The 22863-nt window shown below is 45.3% G+C and overlaps 1 protein-coding gene across 1 annotated transcript; it reads right to left on the minus strand.

The window, feature by feature from the left end:
• Nucleotides 1-1717: 1717 nt before the first annotated feature.
• Nucleotides 1718-22339, minus strand: LOC147605813 (chloroplast envelope quinone oxidoreductase homolog). The gene is made up of 5 exons (XM_086792336.1): nt 22117-22339; nt 20328-20469; nt 5042-5133; nt 4709-4927; nt 1718-2481 (listed from the first exon to the last, which is right to left on the minus strand). The coding sequence occupies exons 1-5, from the start codon at nt 22180-22182 to the stop codon at nt 2011-2013; spliced, it is 990 nt and encodes a 329-aa protein (XP_086648462.1). The 5' UTR covers nt 22183-22339; the 3' UTR covers nt 1718-2010.
• Between the last annotated feature and the right edge of the window lie 524 nt (nt 22340-22863).

Consider the following 22863-nt stretch of genomic DNA (forward strand, 5'->3'; position numbering starts at 1 on the left):
AGATAAGGAGTGAGTTGAGTAAGTCAAGCAAGTGCAAAGTCTAGCATGAAGCCACATGAGCAAAGGGAATTATCCTACATTGATGTACAAGCCCAAGGATGTATCTCCTCATATAAAAGATCAAGCAATGAAATATGAAGCAAGCTATCAAGCCTCTTTATAAGTACAAGTCTCAATCTTATAACCTAATTATGCTTGAGTCTAAGCTTAATTAGTTTAATAGTTAATCATCATGTAAGCATCTCCACCTTAGCTATAAGGTAAATACCATCATATCTAGGCCTCAAGCAATCAAGGATTCCATACAATTGCAGTACTTCCATCTAAAGACCCAATTTCTAATTTATGAATCTTCATTCTAAATATCAATTTGTATGAATTTCATCACACAATTGCAATCTTTTACTGATACTTCATAAATTTTTGACATTTTTGGCTTCTCGCTTGTTCCACTTTAGCCACTTCGCTCTGATACTAGCTGAAAGATCCCTGCCCCCCCTCCGCGCAACGAATTCAAGGGTGCTAGCAGAGCGGAAGTAGCATTTCTTACACAGAGCAGAGCCTCTCACTCGGGGACTCGCCAAACAGATATCCGGACAAGAGACTAATCCCTCGGTTCTTCCAAAACCGAACCCGAAAAAACTTCCCTCGTCCAACAGACATAAGCGATTCCTCCAGGATAATTTTATTCTAACGTAGTCAAGGTTATCATTAACCAAACTATCCGACTTAACCCGTAAGTCTCATAGTCAGATCAAGTAACGTACACATATTGGAGAGTTGCATTCAGGGCTTGAAGGCAAGACCCAAGGACACTTGATTTGGCTAGGTTGAGATAAGCTCTTGACTTGAACAAATATCCCAACACATTTTTAAGTACCTCCTAAAGTATCACCTGGACTGAAAATAGTCTTTAATTTGTTTCTTGCAAAATATGAAAAAACTAATTTACATGAAAAATCTACTTGGTATTTGTTTATAAGTTGAATCCACAAGAAAAAGCCAAAAGTCCATCAAGGATGGAGGAGTGTGCTATTCAACCATGTACACTCTTGATTTCAAGCAATCTAATGAGCTTTTTCTATCAAAATTGATGGAAAAATAGGTGACCAATAAAAAATAATAATCAATGGGTTGACTGAGAAATTTCTTTAACAAATTTTAAATTGTGGTGTGGTAGCAATGTTGAATATTCTAAACGCTTGCCAACTTGCTCTTCATTGGAGAATGGGAGCAAATAGGGTAATGAGGGACGCATCATGCGACCATGCCATGATCTCATCTCCCTACTGTGTGACTTCACCACTAAGACCATGGCAAGTTAATAGTGAACTTTGCACTTCTTCAAATGATTCATTATGCATCTCCTATTACAATGCTCCTATTACATTTTGATCTCATAGAATAGTTTAACCTTCCCTAATTTTTTCTTCGTATTATTTTTTAGCATCGTTATCCCAATGCTATCGTCACATTATTTTTTTGCTTTTGAACTAACTGGATAGTTCGATCTTTTCTACTTTTTCCTTCAAACCATTGTTTAGGCGGCTGGAGCCCAAGGCGCTATACCTGTCAGGGAAGGTGGGAGTCAAAAGCTTTTTCTACATGACATTCGGTTAAAGAAACATCACAAGTATTTAACGTAAAGCCTCTTTTTGGTCTCTTAGAATCTGGTATCTGCATTTCGACACCGGTCTCAAGCTTGGAACCCCACATAAAGCCCAGAAATTCACTTTAGAGAAGACACATAAAAAGCATATCAAGTAAGCCTGCACACGTACATACATGTGCATGCGCGTGTACATGATAGTGAAGCAAGATGGCACCCTCAATTTCTACACACCCTAACATATATTTCTCACGCTCGGAGAGACCAAGGTCCGACGCCCTTATAGCCTAACTATATGAAATCCGGCATTGTGGCATCATACAAATATGTACAAAAATCATGTCATTTTGTTTATAAGGAGTGCAGCCGTATTCAGTGTCTCCTTGGCAAACCTGCTCGTTTCAGCCCAAAGTGACAACCACTTTACCTGTTGAATGCCCTTCTATGCTTCTCGCCCATGCCTCTTCAGCCCTTGACAAGGGATACTGAGAGTCGATGATTGTTCTCAACTTCCCTTCCTTCACAAGGTCTGCAAGAAATGCGAGGTCTTCAGCCTTCCCCGACATAAGGAACGGAACCAGTTCCTGCCGACATAAGGTCAATTTCCTAATAGCAGTGGTTGCAAGGGACTTGGCATTTGGAGTGAGATCTATCACTTTGGCTACAGGCTTCAGGTTTGGGCTGAATATGGACCATGGGATCCCACTTGTGCAGTGGATAACAGCGTCGTAGGCACGACCAGATGGACTCTTAAGCGCCTTCCCTTCAGGAGTTTTGTAGTCCAAAACATCATCGGCACCAAGGCTTTTTACTAGCTCAATATTTCGAGCTCCACACGTAGCCGTCACATGGGCTCCACCAAGCTTTGCAATCTGGAGCACAGAATCAAAACCCAATATTTAAAGCATCATTCAAGAGAACCAAGGTTCGCAAGTTTTTTCTACCAACAAGGAACCTCCCACCATACATCATGAAACCATTCATAAATCAAATTGTTCCAGAAGACCACAAACAGTTATACAAAAGGAGACTGATCCTCTGCCCAGAGAAATTCTTAGCGGATAACAAATATGAGACGAGAAAAAGCTGTTGTATGACCCGCACGCTTCCATGGTCAGCTTGCCAGATCTGCGTCTTAGGCCTCCCGAAGTAGTACCTTGAGCTAATGCAGGTGATTGTGCGGCATCTTGGACAGGCAGTTGAGACCCCCCATTCAATGGCGGTTATGGTGGCTGATTTTTTACCTGGATAGGTCCTACTTTCACTCCGGGCTGCCCAGCCATTGAGCCAGTGTTTCGTGTAACACCAGATGGAACATATAGCACGGTCTTGCTCCCAGTGCTGCTACAGCCGTAGTAGGCATTTCACAAGGACCTCTCCCCCTGGTTTTTGTGGTGGGCTAGTTTGGCCACCTCCACGGGGTTCCTCTCCAAGGAGGAATATTGTGCCCACCTCTAGCAGGTCTACCTTGTCGGCTTCCAATGGCAGGCGTGGCACATTGAACCTCCTCCACTCAAGGTCGTAGACGATCCCTCTTGGCAGATTTGGCTATGGGAGAACTGCCCCCTGGCCTAGCTATAGTGGTAACCCCGGGAGTGGCACTCCACAGCTCCCCTTGAGCACCCAGGCCTCCTTTTTTCTCTTCCTCAGCTCACATGGGATCCAGCTACATGAGGTGGGGAACGCACCTGCTGCCACCCAGCACTTGAGAGCCCATGATATTTCTTCCCACGTCCTTCAAGGAAGATATTCTCTTTCCTCTAGCTGGTCACCCACAAAGGTCTGGTGGTGCTGTCCTGTGATCTACTGAGATGCGATGTCCCCAAGGAGTCCCAATGACATTGCCTTTGGGAATGCCCGAAGGCACAACAGGTTTGGTGACGGATTCTTTGGTGGATAGTGCAACACTCCATTTCGTTATATGGGCGACATTGTTTGGCCATGGCCGGTGCTCCTCTTCGAGGATGGTGGCACAGGCCAGGCACGCAGACTTTCACAACTCTGGATCACTGCCATCTCTGCTGCCGAGGTTCCAATGGTTCCTAGGACTTCGCTGACGCCCAAAAAATCAGCGACGGGAGCTTGCCAGCAACATAGTAACTTGGCATATTCAGCGAGCATGATGCAGGGAGGCTATTGAGGGCACAGTCAGTCCCCCAGTGGAGACCATTTGCTTCATCTGGATAGAAGTTGACTGCTTGTGGATGTGAGCCTAGTGTGTGGCCCTTCTTCCGACCCCCGTGAATGTAGTCTCCCTCTGGAATTGGCAAGCCAGCGGCAACACCCCCTCCCCCCCGACGCGTGCACCAACCCGACCTACTGAGATGCAATGTCCCCCAGGAGTCTGAATGACATTGCCTTTGGGATTTCCTGAAGGCACAACAAGTTTGGTGGTGGATTCTGGTGGATAGTGCAACACTCCATTTCGTTACTTGGGCATCATCGCCTCGGCCATGTAGGCGGGGCTGTGGCCTGTGCTCCTCTTTGAGGCTGGCGGCACAGGCCCAGGCACTCAGACTTTCACAACTCTGGATCACTGCCATCTCTGCTGCCAATGGTTCCTTGATAATGACCCCCAAAAAATAAGCACAGGGAGCTCGCCAGCAACATAGCAACTTGGCGCTTTCAGCGAGCCTGCCACAGGGAGGCTATTGAGGGCATGGTCAGTCCCCCCCGTGGAGACCATACACTTCATCTGGATAGACATTATTCACACCCTCAGGGGCCGATCGAAATGCCTACACGGTGATTCAGGTACCATAATGCAGCGGCATCAAGCTACCTTCCTCTGCTTGTGGATGTGAGCCTGGTACCTTTCTTCTTCCGGGGAGACAGAGGCATGTTCTGCCACACAGGCCCCCAGTGTGGCTCTTCCCCCCACTCCCATAAATGTAGTCTCCCTCTGAGATCGACCAGCCATAGTGGGAACCCCCCCCCCCCCTCCCTCCCTCTCCCCTCCCCTTTTTTAAAAAAAATCTTTGTACATTCCACCCCCTTAGAGACTGCAATCTGCCATAGTGCATAGATTTGCCAATTTTTACTAATTGAACTTTTCTAGGGGAACAAAAACAAGCAAGAAAGAAATTTATCACCACTAACCTGCACAGCATACATACCAACACCACCAGATGCAGCTGTAACAAGAAGATTTGCCCCACTGTTACCATCGAGCTTCACACCAGCAACATCGCGTATGGCTTGTAGAGCTGTGAGCCCCGCAACAGGCAAGCAGCATGCATCAACAGCTGAAACCTCTGGTGGCTTTTTCACAGTGCTCTTGAGAGGAGCAATAGCAAATTCTGCCAAGGAACCCCCTGCCTGCAAAAGATCCACAAGACCACAGTTTTCCTTGCTGCACATAATTCCCAGACTTATCCAGCTTGTTAAAGCAGAATGTAAAATTTTTCATAAGCTTAAAGACTAAGAACTTACCCTAAGATCAAGCCAGCTTAGAACTTTGTCTCTTTCTGTAAACGTACCAACCCCAGGTCCCACTGCTACCACTTCTCCAGCAATGTCCGTTCCTAAATAATAGAAAGCAGTTAACATTTTACAGATCAGTAGTCATGCCACACCACGCCCATCATCAAAACATTGCAATATCATGAAAACATCCTGTATACAGATCCAAAAGTACAAATATCTCAAAAAATAGACGTTTGTCTTTTGCTCGAATCTCTCTCTCTCTCGCTCACACACACACTCCCCCCCCCCCCCCCGCCCCCCCACAAAAAAGTCACAAAAAAGGACTACCCACAGTACAGGTTACAGCTAGTTCTCCACTTACCAACAGGAGACACATGCATCAGAAGGGCTACAAGGATCAGGGGGAGTGGCAATCCTGTTTCAGTGGTATATCCATGGTGTGTCACATGCGGAAGAACTGCCTGTATTAAGGACTGTGCAAAACGCAAAGATGAACAGAGAAAAGAGAGAGATGTTGCTGTAACAGTGTTTTCTGTATATGTGTGTCAATACGCACATAGATCCTAGCCATCATGGCTCCCAAAAGGAAACACCTAAGACTATGATCTGTCCTAATAAATCAAAAGAATACAATGGAAATGAACTTGCCTATTTATAGGCTCATGGAATTACCCCTACAACCGGTCGGCCAGCTGTCAGCCAGTAGAGGATAAGCGTAGATACAGATTAAAAGCCAAACTGCCAGTAAATGCCCTCCTGCTTCTTCTGATTGCTTCGGTAAAATCCCTAGCATAAATCCCCGCTGGACAATGCTTGAAAATGTTCCTAATTATAGCCAAAAATAGGGATTAAGCATGATTAAGCATGTTGTGAACATGGCATCCCCTCCTGCTAAGCTTCATGAACGGGAATCCAACTGATCTTGGATGACTGACATCATGCCTTTACTCCATGTGGACTACATCCTTGGCATCCTCCAAAGCTTGAGGCACTCTTGACCACTTGGATCTTGTCTTGAAAATCTTATGTTGCAAGCTTGGATTTCTCCAACCTCTAATGCTCTGTTCTGCATTGAGAAACGTGCACCTGTTCTCCTTCTCCCCTCCTTGAGCTGAAGTTTCTTTGGCTGAGATCTTTTGATCCCTTCTTGAAAACCTGCAACTCCTTGTTCCTCTGCTCATCCTTGTACCATGGCAGCCGAGCTGATCATCTAGGGGCTTCATACCCCATGATACCCACCTAGGGGCTCCTATACGTATACCATGACTGCCCTAATTTAGGCTCCATCAAGATACTCGACGTTGAAGAACCACTTGGCCTTGTTTTCCTGTCTAGACCAAAAACCACCACCCTTGTACTGCGCATTTTTCAAATCTGCACCAATTCAGCAACTCTTGGACTTCTGCCAGGCTATGATACCATTGTCATATGTGGAAGAACTGCCCATATTAAGAACTTTGCAAAACATAAAGATGAACAGCGAGAAGAGAGAGAGATGTTTTCTGTGTACGTGTATCAATATGTACATAGATTTTATTAAGAACTATGCAAAACGCAAAGATGAACAAAGAGAAGAGAGAGAGAGATGTTGCTGTAACAGTGTTTTCTATGTACATGTATCAATATGTACATAGATCCTAGTCATCATGGCCTCCAAAAGGAAACACCTAAGCCTATGACCTGTCCCAATAAATCCTGGGATCAGATGGATACAATATTATAGCCTCATGCAATTACCCCTACAACCAGTCGGCCAGCTGTCAGCCAGCAGAGGACAAACATAAATACATATTAAATCCGAAATTACCAATAAATGCCCTCCTACTCCTAACTACCTTGGGTAAAATCCCTAGCATAACTCTTGGCTGGACAATGCCTTAAAAGGTTCCTAATCATAGCCAAAAATTTGGAAGTAAGCATGATTAAGCATGTCCACATGTTGTGCATGTGACATGGTGACAATGGATGCAGATGGACAATACATCTGGATGAAGATCAGGAGGGCAGATGCCCAACCAGTTCTATTGCAGCATGCTATTTTGCACCTATTGGATCACCCTCTACTATGCCACCACACTGCGACCACGGGAGATTCAATTAATAGTACTACATGATGCTCAGTGAAATAGATAGTAGGATTTGGTGACTCACATTATGAAGTCTAAACACGAAGCTCCATATATATCATTCCCCATGTCACTAGATGCACTATTCCAGAACCTATTTGGCATATCCCCCAAAATTGGTGGTATGATGAGAGTAAGGCAAATCATGACCACTAGAGTGGCTAGAGGTACTTTGACCAAGGATGCTGAGGGAAAACACATGAGTTTTGCTCCTCGGGATAAAAGGGACTTTCCAAGAAAATAGAGGAGCCTTTTCTTAAGCAATGAACCCTACGATGGCTTGAAATTATTTCTAGAAAAATACCCCTCCTAAATCCATTAGTGTCAGAATACGCAGCGGAGATGATGACCAGAACTGGGAACACGAGAGCAAAACGCAATGCAGAAAATAACAGCATGAGAGAGAGAGAGATAAAGGCGTGTAACTCTGCTCTATATACACAAGGAAGATCCCGGAGTGATACACTATATGGCAAGGGCTGTGGGGCCATTTTATATGGCCCCCATACAGCAGTCGGCCTGCTGTAGAGGCAGCCGACATGCTCAGCATCTCCACGACCAGCCACATGTACCAGTCGCCCAGCTGTCCTGAGTCGCCCAGCACACATCTGTGGTCGGGTACATGCAGGTACAGTCGGCCAGCACACAACTGAGGTCGGGTACATGCACGTTGAAACCGGCCTCTGGTAGAAACCAAAGTGCGGTAGACTAGCAGTCACCCTTCCACTTGTAGTCCAAATATAAAAACAAATTTAACTGGAGCTAGAGTGCCCCAAAGCTGAAATGAAACCGACACCTGTTGGCCCCAAAGCTTGGCGCCCCTTTCGGTATTTCTTTATTCAAATTCAAAAAAGATGTAAAGCTGAGTACAACAAAGCCAGCCAGGAGAATACACCTGTATGTCCAATCTGGCAGCCCACAAGACCTCTTAGCACAGAGGATTCACACACAGATCTGTGTCCCACAAAAGCAACACTCTGTGCTTCCCTCTGATCAGCCAAGACAATTCAGCCGGGCAGCCTTGAGCACACATCTGGCATATCCCATGAACATGGTTCCACAACTCAGCACAAACATACATCCACTGTCCAATCTCTGTTTCCACCCTTTCAATCTGCCATACCCCTCCTCTCACAAGGGGCCAGATAGCACAACTCTGCAGCAGACATAAGCCAATGGAAAGAAAATATGATGGACAAGTTCAGAGCTTACCAAATCAGCACATGGTTCTGCACTCGTGAGGCCAATCGTACCAGTCTGTACTTGCCTTCCTGCAACCACTTAACTGATGCACCAACTAAGCTCTGGTAAAGCACTGCCTGCAACTGGAGATGCACCGCCCACTACTGTTCAGGTCTGAACAGAACTGCAGCCAGCTGTACCTGTCCGTACAGGTCAGTAGAACCCTACTGTACCTGTCCGTATAGTCTCTACAGCCGCCTGTACCGTACTGATCAGTACCAAACAGCAGCCGTCCGTACACCTGTACGGAAAGGTCTAAGGAGACTCACGTGAAATGCATTGTGAATCTTCCAGTGATCTAGTAGCTTCAAGCGATAGGCTACCTCACCAATCTTTTCCAATACCTAAAAAGGCCCATAATAGCGCATGCTCAGCTTAGGGAATAAGCGCTCTTTACCCTTCATCTTCTTGAGCCTAGCCTTTTCAAAGCGCAAAAGAACCCAATCACCCAATGCAAACTCTAATGCACGTCTATGACGGTCTGCAACTTTCTTTTGCTTTTGTTGAGTTTTCTGGAGTGCCAACTTAACTCTCCGATAAGCTTCATCCATATTCTCCACATACTGATCAGCCTCAAAGATCTTATCCTTTGTATGCAAAATGGGTGGTACCTTCTTCCCTCCTTCCACAATCTCAAAAGGCGCCTTGCCCGTCGAGGTATGGACAGTGTTGTTATATGCACACTCCACCAAAGGATACTTTTCCCATTGTTGCTTGTGCTCTAACACATAACACTTAAGAAGATCTAACACTGTAGAGTTAGCCTCTTCCGATTGACCATCTGTTTGTGGATGAAATGATGATGAAAACTTGAGAGTTGTACCCATGTTGTCAAACAACCCTCTCCAGAACAAACTCGTCATCCGTGGATCACGGTCACTAATGATAGACGTAGGCAAGCCATGATACTTGAAGATGTTCGCCATGAACAACTTCACCATATGATCAACTTTGATCGTCTTACGCACGGGAATGAAACGAGCCTGCTTACTGAACCTGCATATGATAGTCCAAATGCCATCATTGCCCGTTTGTGTCCGTGGAAGATCAAATATAAAATCCACGGCAATGCTCTCCCATGGTCTATCGGGAATAGGTAAAGGCTGTAGTAATCCTGGTGTCTTTTGACGGTCAAACTTTGCCTTCTGACATACGATGCATTGCCTAACAAAGGCATCAACATCTCTTCTCAAGGTTGGCCAATAAAAGAAAGTCTCCACTACTTTTATCGTGGCGTCAATACCTCTATGACCTGCATACGGTGGAGCATGACTTTCAATCATAACCTTGAGGCGCAATTGCCTGGTAACACACAGTCTACCATGCATCAACAAAAATCCATCTCTCAGAGTATAGTGCTCATGCCGCTGACCCTCAGATATCTGATCATACAACCTTTCAAAAACCTCATCATGGGCATACTGCTCTTTCATTTCATCAAGCTCATGATGATAAGCAAGTGAAACTGCTGAGACCTATGGCTTGCGTGACAAAGCATCTGCCACAACATTCTTTTTGCCTTCCACATGCACAATCTGGAAGTGAAACATAGCATGAGGAAATAACGCAAGGTCTGATGATCTATCTGCACATTGAAATCAGCCCCAAGCAAATAGTGTTTCCATGTAGAAAGAGCATGAATTACAGCCAACATCTCTTTCTCATAAACCTGTAAATGCTTCTCGGCATCTTGCAATATTCTACTCTCATAGGCTATCACATGTCCTTCCTGCATGAGAACTACCCCCATACTACTTCCACATGCATCACACTGGACAACAAAAGCTTTTCGAATGTCCAGTAATACCAATACTGGATCCGAAGTAAGCTTTTCTTTAAGCTTTTTGAAGGCTGTAATTTCCTGATCAGCCCATCTAAACGGAGTTGCCTTCTTTGTTAAGCCATGAAGGGACGAAGCAATTTCAGCAAAATACCGTATGTACCGCCTGTAATAGGAACACAATCCCAAAAAGCTGCGTACATCATGCACGGTCCTCAAATCTGGCCAATTAAGAATTGCTTCCACCTTCGATGGATCCATACGGACTTCATGCTTAGACACAATATGCCCCAAGAAGTGTATCTGTTGCAAGAAAAACTCACTCTTCTTGCCATTAATAACCAGCCTATGGTTCCTGAGTTCTACAAACACAATGGCCAAATGCCTTCTATGCTCCTCAGTTTGTGAATGCACAATCATATCATCAAAGAATGTGCCCACAAACGCTCTATGAGGCCGGAAAATCCTGTCCATCATTCTGTTAAATGTGGCAGGTGCATTTGTCAAACCAAAGGACATAACCAAGAACTCATACAACCCAAACGTGGTTCGAAATGCTGTCTTATGCACATCCTCGGGTCTAATACATATCTGATGATACCCGCTTTTCAAGTCAATCCGACTAAAGACTGTGGAGCCCTGTAAGCGGTCCAAAATGTCATCGATCCTCGGAATGGGGAATCGATTCTTGATAGTATTCTTGTTCAGCGCCCTGTAGTCAATACACATGCGCCAAGAACCATCCTTCTTTTGCACTAAGAGTACAGGTGAGCAAAAGGGTGATGAGCTAGGCTGTATCAACCCTTTATTCAACAGCTCCTGTACCTGACTCATAATTTCTTCTTGTTGGGCTGCACTAACACGGTACGGCGATCTATTTGGTGGAGTACTACCAGGAATTAGATCAATGGCATGATCTTCTGGCCTCTCCGGAGGAAGTTCCCCTGGCAATGACTCGAAAAAACAATCTTGGAACCCACATAAGAAATCAGTCCTGTCTTTATCTAACATAGACAAATTGGACTTAGACTCATCATCTTTTGCATCCTTTACATAAACCAAGTACGCGGAAAGATGCTTTTGCATTACTGATGAAATTGCCGAAGCTGATACTATAGGAACAGATTCCCCTTTAAGTTTTACATCCAAAACATGTTCTTTCCCTCTATGAGTCAGAGTGATCTTCCTATTGTATGTATCCACCACCGCATGTACTCTGTGGCACCATGGCATACCCAACAAAACATCACATCTATTAAGTGGCATGATGAAAAACTCTTCGCTGTCCACACAACCCTGTATATGAAGCCTGAGCTTCCCAATAATAGGAGTGACGGGTTCAGCATACCCTGGACAAGCCATGTTAGCCTCATATAACGGCCCCATCTCCTCTACACGAATCCCCAATCGACCAGCCAAATCCGGTGAAATAAAGTTGGCTCTAGCACCTGTGTCAAAGAATATCAAGGCATTTTGATCTCTCACTTTGCCCCATGCCCTACACAACTCAGACTCTTCACCACCTGGCTGTTCCCCAACAAGATCAGGAACTAACCCTACAGAAGGTTTTGGTTTCTTTGACTTGGGCTCTCCTTTGGTATCAGAGTTCTTTTGGGACTTTCTCTTGGGACAATTATAAGACATATGTCCCTCTTCTGTACAGTAAAAACATTTCCAAGCATCTCTCAAAGCATGTCTGTCCTCAGAAGTTCTCTTGGGCAACTTCTTATACCGCGTCTCTGTAGAACCTATTGCATCACGCGAAGCATGCCCTGACTTTTCAGATTTCTTGCTCGAGTTTTTACTTCCTTTAAATCCATATGAGACTCCAGTGAGTAACGCATTAGCTGTCATAGCATTCTCTATCATCTGTGACATGTTTAATACTCGAGTCTTGATGCAATAGTCACGCACTTCCTTGGGCAGCCCACAACAATACTTCTCTACCTGCTCAGACAAAGGCACTGCACGGTAAGAAGTAACTGGGAGTAAAGCTTCCCAAAACTTCTTGTTATAATCTTCCAGATTTTCACACTTTGATGCATCCAACTTGTGCCATGCTGTCATTACATCCACCTCAAAAGTAGATGTGAGCCATACGGAAGAGAACACCTGTTTAAATTGTACCCAAGTAGATGGTAGTATGCCCTGCAGGAGAAGAGTAGACCACCACTGCAATGCATTGCCTTTGAGAAAAGTCGCAGCTTTTCTCACCTTAGAGGACTCCGTGTAATTACCACCAGAAAAAGCAGCATCAAACTGCTGTAAGAAGGTAAGTGCCTTTAACTTATCTTTGGCTCCACTGAATGTATCAAATTTCACAGCAGCTCCCCCTTCCTTATCATCCTTCGCCTTACCCATAGGTGTTAGATTATCGTAAGGAAGTCGCTTCACAAGATTGCTACCCCCAAAATTCATGCCCATCATAGGGTCAACATTACCAATTCCCACACCTGGCATGCCATACATTCCAGCCATGTTTCCAAACATACCATTATGCATACCGGGCTGCATGCCCCCATACATATTTGCTTGCATTCCAGGTTGCATGCCCCCAAACATGTTTCCTTGCATTCCGGACTGCATACCACCATACATATTCCCCTGCATACCAGGCTGAAAATTTGCTCCAAAAGTCCCTAGCATACCCATGCCTCCCTGAGGATAACCCCCAGTCATGGATTGGAACACAGAGCCACCACCAAAATACCCTGGATGCATAGTCTGCTGAGGAATAGATGGCTGTCCAAAGAAGGAACTCTGTGAGTTAGCACCAAAAGCATGTTGCATGTTCGGAAACTATCCAAAAGATGGATCCTGTGGGAAGGCAGCACTATGACCCTGAGGAAGGTTCTTAGAACGCACCTTCTTCTTCTTCTTTTCAGGCTCAGAACGGGATCTCATAAATTCAGCAAACTTCTCACTTTGTGTGAGCTGCATAAACACATCCATTACACCAGCCAAACGATTTTTAAACTGAGCATCATCTTCCTCTTTACTAGGCATATCTTCTGGCTGTGTTACATCCTCATATTGCTCATCATCTGCAGCCTGTTCTCCTGCAAGAATATCCTCAGATTCATTTCTCTCAGTAGAGGTCTCTTGCTCTTCCTCTTCATGATAAAAATATTCGTCTTCTGTATCAGACATGTTGCTGAATTTTTCAACGATGACTTTCCTCGAGTCAACCACGAGCTCACCCCCTTAAGAAAGTTGATGATGGGTCCCGGCAACGGAACCTTGAAACCGGCCTCTGGTAGAAACCAAAGTGCGGTAGACTAGCAGTCACCCTTCCACTTGTAGTCCAAATATAAAAACAAATTTAACTGGAGCTAGAGTGCCCCAAAACTGAAATGAAACCAACACCTGTTGGCCCCAAAGCTTGGCGCCCCTTTCGGTATTTCTTTATTCAAATTCAAAAAAGATGTAAAGCTGAGTACAACAAAGCCAGCCAGGAGAATACACCTGTATGTCCAATCTGGCAGCCCACAAGACCTCTTAGCACAGAGAATTCACACACAGATCTGTGTCCCACAAAAGCAACACTCTGTGCTTCCCTCTGATCAGCCAAGACAATTCAGCCGGGCAGCCTTGAGCACACCCTACTGTACCTGTCCGTACAGTCTCTGCAGCCGCCTGTACCGTACTGGTCAGTACCAAACAGCAGCCGCCTGCTGTCTGTTTCTGTCAACGCAGCCTAAATCAGTGTCACTGAACCTGTCCGTACACCTGTACCTGCAGCCGTACAACTGCCACGTGGACTGTACCTGCAACTGTACCTGCCTGTGCCGCCTGAAACTGCTACTGTCAACCGCCTGCACTCTGGTCGTCAGCGCCACCTGCATCCACAGCCGTCACCAGCTCTGTACGGCCTGCAGTCTTTGGGTCTGTACGGCCAGTACTGTATGGCCTGTCTGATAGGGTAGTTCTCTAGGCAGCCAAACACCAGCAGCCCACGTATGAAGTCGACTTTGCTTCTCTTCTTCTCCACGCATGAAAACTTCCACGCTTCCCCAAAAGCGAGAGAGAGAGAGAGAGAGAGAGAGAGAGAGAGAGAGAGAAACGTGTAACTCCAAAAGTGGAGTTCTCTCTCTCCAAAAATATCCTAGGGCCCAAACTTAAGTGTTTATTAAAGTTTCCTAGGGGCCACCCATGCTTAGAACATTAAAATTCATTAATGTTTTGGTCCCCCTTCACACCTGAAGATGTCCACACATCATTCTCTTTGTCCAGGCACCCCAAATGTGAATCATTTAATATTTTTGCTCAGCAACCATCATGCCCACACTTATGCTGTTCCATTTTCACAGGGTCATGACACAGGTACACTTGGCCAGAAGATAGAGCCTCCTACCAGCTCAAGACTGCCATCCAAGCCACATAAAAATGGGAAAAAATATGGGGAAAAATACGGGGAGTGAGGAAAAATGAGAAAACACCTACAAGGGCGGGCACACCCACAACAAAGGCCCTAGTGTCTACAGAAAGACAAGAGATGACTTCTAACTCCCCCTCTCAGCTCCTGGCTGTGAAACCAACCACAGGGAGCTGGGGTGCCGCCTGAGCAAATCCTGAGATAGCGACTTCGTGAAGAGGCCCACCATACTGTCCTCCGTCAAACAAAACTCTAGCAAGATGTCATCAGCACAACAATCTGTTCACGAACAAAGTGTCTCTGGATGACCGTGGGTTCCTCCAGTGGAAGCCCAATCCTACGATGCAACCTCTGCAACCTCACCACCTCACAAGCAGCATCACAAGCAACCCGGTACTCTGCCCTTGTCGTCGACAAGAAAAAAAATGACTGCCTCTTACTGCTCCATAAAACTGCTCCTGGGCCTCAAGTAGATCTCCTCGTGTCCGGATCTCCTCCCCCCAAACTGAGTCACTCCAACCGTGGAGTCGAACTCCATCAATCAATCCCCCTCCTGTGTAAAAGAGTCCATGATCCTTTACATGTCGCAGAAACCACAGGATACACAACCCTGCCTCCCAAAGAGTCATCTGCAACCATGAGCTCAACTGCCTCATCAGGAAGCTCCCGTCCAATCTGGTGTCTATCAACCAAATCAATGAACCATTCTGCTTCTGAGTCAAAGAGACATCACACTGCTCACAAGGATCAACACCTGTTACGGTGCAAAGCCTAGTCCTGGAAACCTGCTGAAGTAGACCACGCAAGGCCTTCTGAAACCTGTCAACCACCCCCTCTGAATCCACAAAGCCTGGAGTATGCACCTCCTTCTGCAAGTAATCAACTGCCACCTGCCTGGCTTTCCGAAAGGTCCCCGTGGAAAGAACATCCTCATCTACAGGAGTTTCTTTGTCCCGAATACTACGAGACATCAGAGCATAAGTAGTTACCTGTTCAGTTTCCTCTGACTAACGAACACAAGAACTACCAACATCAGTACTGGAAAGTTCCTGCCAACTGCTGCCATCAACTGGTAAGCTATCCACCATCTGGACCCGGAAAGCCTGCACCTGCAGCGTATCCACACTTAAGTGGCCATTACCAAACTGCCACTCATCACAAACCTGAGGACCTGGGAGAGAGAGTGTTGAAAGCCTGTAAACTCCATTCTCCACTCCGCCTTCCCAAACCACCTGGCATGTTGCTTTGTCTCGAAGAGCAACAAAATGCTCATCAAACTCCACCCGTACGCCACTCTTGCAAACCTGATGCACTAACAACAGATGAAAACCAAGTGACGGAACATACAACACCTGGGAGGAATGCTTCCCCCCTCTGCCATCGGGAACTATCTCCAACCTGCCCTCACTGTGAACTGGGATAGTGGATGTATCCCCAATAAGAATGTGACCAGAATACCTGTAGTGATCTTGTAAATCTGAACGAAAAGGAGTCATGTGCCTGGAAGCACCACTGTCTAGAATCCACTCCCGAGTATCCGTTGCGGAGAATCCTCCAACCTCCTCCCTGCCTGAAGAAGATGAAACATCAGTGTCCACCACCTCCAGGTGCACAAAAGCCGGAGGCTTCAAGATTGCTGCTGAGGAATCTTCACCCTTCTCGGTCTTCCGCTTGGGACACTGCCTCCAATAGTGGCCTTTCTCGCCACAATCATTACAGGTCCTCTCTGCCTTTAGTTTCTCGCGGTCAGTAACGGACTTCTTCTCAGAAGACTTCTCCGATGAAGCCTTCCCTTTGCCCGTGTTACGGCCTTTCGACCGTTGGCCAGTTAAGGCCTCCGAACCTCCACCCTGAGGAGGGTTCGTGAAAAATCGTTCCTCCTAGTCCAAGACCATGGGCACAAGCTCCTCCCACGTGATGGTGCTGAGCCTGCCACTGGTAATCAAAGACGAGTAAAATGCTGAGTACTGAGACTCGAGAGGGCAAATGTGACAGCAACGTTATGGCCATGTCCTCTGACGATATCTCCTTCCCAGCCTGAAGAACTTCCTGCTGAAGAGCCTACAACTTGTTAATATGCTCCCACATCGTCAACGACTTTGCAGGGCTCATAACCCGCATCTGTACTTCCAAGGAAATCCTCTTCATGGACGATACCCTGTTGTAAAGAGAGGCCAAATGCTGCCATATACCTCTGGCCAGCGTCATATGCTTTTACATGATTGATTGCCTGTGGTGTGCAGTTAAGAAAGATAAACGAACGGACCCTGGCGTTGACACGATCCCACATCTGTGCCTCTGCCTCCCGGTCCTTTCGGATCGACGGTAACTCCCCTTCCTCTACTTCCGGCCATGGAACCCCAACAATGACGAAATCAACGAGGTCGTAAGACTCCAAAACAGATTCCATCATAACCTTCCATATGCCGTAGTTGTTCCCGTCCAACTAACGGTCCACCGGGAACGTGGGGAGTGTAGGGATCTTCACATGCCTCTCGGTCATCTCTATCAGATCTGCCATTGCGGGGATGTTACTCTCAAAAAGGGTGGGTGGGTGGGAACAAAGAAGAACTTACACCTGCAAGTGGCTGTCCAGCAAATCAGCCCGCCGTCCTCTTGCTTCTCCTCTTCCCAAACAGTCCCGTACAGTCCACCAATCAACAACACAACAGTCCCCCTCTTGCTCACACAAATCCCAAGAACTATCAAGAGCCTATGGCTTTGATACCATGTCGGAATATGCAGCAGAGATGATGACCAGATCTGGGAACACAAGAGCAAAACGCAATGCAGAAAATAACAGCACAAGAGAGAGAGAGAGATAAAGGCGTGTAACTCTGCTCTATATACACAAGGAAGATCCCGGAGTGAGACACACTGTGGCAAGGTCTGTGGGGCCATTTTATATGGCCCCCATACAACAGTCGGCCTGCTGTAGAGGCAGTCGACAGGCTCAGCATCTCCACGACCAGCCACATGTACCAGTCGGCCAGCTGTCCTGAGTTGGCCTGCACACATCTGTGGTCGGGTACATGCAGGTACAGTCGGCCAGAAGATAGAGCCTCCTGCCAACTTAGGATTGCCATCCAAGCCACATAAAAATGGGAAAAAATATGGGGAAAAATACGGGGAGTAAGGAAAAATGAGAAAACACCTACAAGGGCGGGCACACCCATAACAAAGGCCCTGGTGTCTACAGAAAGACAGGAGATGACTTCTAACAATTAGATACCCTCAGATTTGGAGAACCCAACCAGCCTTCACCTGACTTCTTACACATACCTAGCTGGTCCCACTTCTTCCAATCTTTTTTTTATAAAGAGTCGCCTTCAGCCCAAGATCCTCCCGTAGTTACCGTTTTTCGCCACCCTTAGGCGCTTTTTCATCCGCCCGTAGGTGATGGCCACCGAGGAAGCACCTAGTGGGGTTTTGAACCCAATACCTCCTAGTCCTAGACAAACACCTTCACTACTTCAGCTATCACCTCATTGGCCTTCTTCCAATCTATTTATCACTGCCAATGTAGGGGATGCCATCAAGAAATTATGTAACGGGAAGGCTAAGAATCATAAGGGTGCATATGGATGGAAGATCATTGCACCTGTCCTTGCCCAACTTTCAATGAGGTGGTTAAGTAAGGCTTTTCATTGGCTTGGATCTCCAATGCCATCATCTCTATCCATAAATCTGGAGATCCCCTCAAGCCAAATATAATTACAAAGGTCTATGTGCATGCTCTGCTGCAGTCAGGAATACGAGGGCCAGAGGGCAGCCTAATTTTTGATGCAGTTTTCTGCATTGGATTGTATATTTACCCTCACAATCCTCATGAGGAAGCACATGCTAGGTCTGAGAAAGTATCGTACTACCTTCTAGATTTCGAAAGGCCTTCAACACAGTCCCAAGCAGGAAACGTTTTTATAGGTTACAGGACCTTGTTCTCACCTGAAGTGATTTAAACAACTGTGCCTGTATGAACAGATCATAGGACGTGTTTAAACTCCCAAAAGGATGACTGAGGAGATTAGGAGTTACCCCCGAGCAAGGCTGTCCTCTCGCTCCAACCCTCTTCTGACTATACATTGATGAGCTGGCTGATTTTATTAAGCAATCTGGTGGATCTGAATCCCCCCCCCCCTCCTAGCACATTCCATAGTTGCAATTTTATGTTGTGCTTATTTCATCTTCCCCCTAGGGGCTGCAAAACCATTTAAGAGCGCTTGAGACTTTGTTGTGACCAGAGAGAACTGGGATCCAACCTTGGTAAGACCAGAGTTATGACTTTCCACACATCCACAAATCAAATGCACAGTTGCAAAGATCGAGATTTACTAAGTGAGTCACATATAGTATAGTGTCATGGTTCCTCAAATTATTTTTTATGCTACCCCTAGTGTTTAAACCTACTCTTGGGTTATGGTTATGTGTCAAAAGCTTTGCAGCAAAGCAGCAATATAAGTCCTGCCCCATATATTTGGTTTCTCAATGATGGCTTCATGTATGAGCCACCCACTGTTCACACACAACATTTTTCTCAATGAATCAAAAAACTTACAACTACAAGATTTTATAGCTTGAATATAAAAAAGACCCTGTGAATTGAAGTCTCGTAAAAAAAAATGACCCCTTGAATTTTGCAATTTTTCAGGACTGAAAATATAAATTTGGCAGGTAAGAGTTGCCAAAGCGGTTAGACTCTACCCAAAGGTAGTGACTTTGAACCCTAACACCTGTGGTGCTTTGTCCATGTCTCCACCCTGAAAAGGAGCTGTCAAGGTAAAAATGAGAATGTTAGACCGTACCCAAAGGTAGTGACTTTGAACCCTAACGCCTGTGGTGCTCTATCCATGTCTCCACCCTGAAAATGAGCTGTCTCCACGCTCACACCTGTGGTTCTTTATCCATGTCTCCACCCTGAAAACGAGCTGTCAAGGTAAAAAAGAGAATGCTGCAGGTCCATTCTATTTAGTTTGCAAGGTTTTTGTTAAACACTGGAGCCACAAGGAGCTGTCAAGGTAAAATGAGAATGTCGCTATTTAGTTTGCAAGTTTTTTGTTAAACACTAGAGCCAGCCCCTTCCTCCAGTGTTTACGATCTGCTAATGCTTCTAAGTATTGGTTCCTAACACTCTGAAAGATATGGTCTCCACTTCAGCTACAAATCCTGTGCGGGTTGTAGTCCTTGGCCGTTTCAAACAACTGTCTGTGATGGGGACATGTTTATTTCAGTTTTAGCCACCTCAAGTACAGATTGTAACAGTTGACAAATGTACAATATTCATGCTTGCTGGCTTCTAAAAATGTCATTTCTCTTATTCATTCCACTTAAGTAATTCATGCTTACTGGCTTCTAAAGTACACTTCTCTTATTCCATTTGACATGCACAAGGATGCCAGGCTAGGTAGTGTAGAGGTCTGAGGGAGAGACATCATAACATGAAATAAGATTAGACTGTAGTATGATATGTACAAGCGAATGGCCCTGGGGAGGCCATTTTTCCTGAGAAGGGCGACTGGGAAGCCAGAAGCCCTAACCCGACCAACCTAGGACCATTCCTAGACGTGGTGGATGATGGCAATGGAAGGATCTCATTTCAAGGTTGATTGTGACCAGCAGGAAGAGTCCAGATGGAATGCTCATGATTGGCAAATCTGGTACTCTTATCATACATCGGTTCAGATTTCTGTGACGTTGCCTGAACCTACAAATGAACATCAGGACTAACAGGAAGTGAAATAATATGTAGCATTTCGTATCACACTGAGGCACCTGGTATGTACGGAAATTTCGGAGGCAAGAAGGGCCTCAAAACTCCACTTTGTATCTTCCAATCTACGGGGTTCACGCTCGCAGCTTCTATCTTCACCAAAATTTCTCCCTTTTTTGGGACTGGGATTGGCAACTCTACATGCTGCAGACATCCATTATAATATATCATGATCAAGGCTCTAGAAGAGGCAAAAGATTATAGATTAAGAACCAAAGCACATGGGAGCTCAGCTGTCCCCCTCTAAACTGAGCAAAACAAAGTGTCATGAATAACTACTCAAAGTACAAGCATTACAACACTGCTCAAAGCTTTTGGCTTTAAAATGTAGCATTCAAACCTCCAAATTATGCATGTCTCGACTTTCAAATAAATGTCTATTTGTACGGTAATTGCAGAAAAAGCCTGAATCATTCTAGCAAGATATTGTGTTTGTTGACCTGGATGACTTAAGAACAGAAAACACACACACGTGCACACTTTAGGGCTAACGTTATTACAAAAATGGCCAGTCCCTTGACAGATTTGACCAAACATGACTCTAAATTTGTTTGGAATGAGAAATGTCAAGAACTATAAAAGACAAGACAGCTGAAAACCGTATCCTGATCCCCAAGATCGAAAGGCCATTTGTTGTCACTTGTGATGCAAGCAGGGAACAAATAGGATATGTGCATTCTCAAGATGGGAGAGTGGTTGCATGAGTCTCGCTGCAGATGATTATGCAATTGCAACTTAGCTATGTCCTGCAGAAGTGATCAATTTAAAGGTCCTATGGTCTGCACTGAGTCTGCTCAATTCTCTGTGCCCCCATGGCTATGTGGTAAGTGAGGCTCCAGAGATACCTAGTTCTCTTTCAGATAGAGGAAAGAGAGAGTAATCTTTGAGGAGATGACAAACATTGAATGAGCATGATAGGTTTTAATAGCCTCTGTATGTCTGGCTTTTTAAAATTATCACGCTATCATACTGCCAATAATCATTTAGACTGAGCCAGTCAATGAATCAGAAGCTTCAAAAGGAGAAGGAGGTATGATTACTAAAGTCACACATCACTGTGTAAGTAGAGACCACTCCAGAGTCTATATATGCATGGCCTCGTAAAAAAGCTGTGATCCTGACTCCACAAGTTATTTGGTTGAACCCCATGTAATGAAGCATGGGGAATTGGATCAATTGCACAGCTAGGAAATGAAGAGGATGGCCATCACCAAAGTGGGATCGTTGAGGGAATGCAAACAACATCGCTCCATCCATGCCCTTATCCTGAATCTTGGTCCAGTATCGTTGTTGTGGAGCTCATGCCTATTATAGATCTTGTCAATCGGGTGCTAAAACCTTAGCATCACTCACTAAACAGCATAGGCTTTGCATATAGTACAGCACAGAAACATCAGATGAGGACGCACACACACACACACACAGCTTTGCACATATTACAGCACAGAAATGTCAGATGAGGACGGACACACGCACAACTTGCACACTCTGTGGAAATAAATAAGCAGATCTCATGCCTAAGAAACTTCTGGTGATTTTTGCGATGTAACATGAAAATTACCAAGTAATAACCTCGTTTATTCCTGCCTCAGCAGACAAGAAATCTAAGAATATATATAATTAGATGTTTGCTTTCTGGTAACTAATTTTCTGTAAAAAGCTGCTAATTCTGAGTAATGGAAGCCCTCAGTGTTAAGAATCGTAGATTAAACCTGGACATAATTCTCTGCAATCTAAGTAGACAGATCAGAGCGCAATTCTTAGAAGGCACATAATTGAGTCCATGCTAACCTTGAGAGCAGAGGGGCCTCCACCGTAGGAAGAATATTGCACGGCCTGCATGAGCTTATCGGCCATGGCTATGGAGGTCGGTGATGGTGCAATATGCAGCCGTTCTGATGGATGGTATGAAAGCTTTCGTCCTCGGGTGGCCTTTGTGCATGTTACACCCGTGAATTAATTTAAAAATGAAACCGAGTCGACAGTTGTCCAACACCTGGATAAGAATCATAATGCATGTTTTCTCTTTAAACCTTCCCCTTTTACACTTGTTATGGTACTTTTTACACCAGTTTTCTCCATTGGCACTTTAGAGGTTGAGAGACACACGAGATATATCTATAGGATCACATGATTCACATCACTAGGGGTTGGGACAGCCATGTCAAGAGCAATAGTTCTTTGGTAACAAATTCCCTTTTTCATAGAGACTCCTTGGTGATAAGTTGAGGCACCCATAGTGGAGGCCTCTTGGCTAGTGTGAAAGAATATACACTTCCCATTTGTCAAGGGCCTTAGAATCCCTCTTGGCCTCAGAATAGGCCACTCCCCATTCACCAATATGAATCAAGACTTTCTTGGCACCTCAATAGATATGGCCTTGAATCATCTTCCATTGGTGTGCATGCATTGAGATGCAAACATCTTCCATTGGTGTGCATGCATTGAGATGCAAACATCTTCCAATATTCCATGGACTAACACCACTTTGTTATTGGTTCGATTGAGTTTAACAGTATTTGATGACAACCCCCTCCC

Source organism: Cibotium barometz, chromosome 58, assembly GCF_041138505.1.
Source record: "Cibotium barometz isolate CiBa-2024 chromosome 58, ASM4113850v1, whole genome shotgun sequence".
Taxonomy (NCBI): Eukaryota; Viridiplantae; Streptophyta; class Polypodiopsida; order Cyatheales; family Cibotiaceae; genus Cibotium; species Cibotium barometz.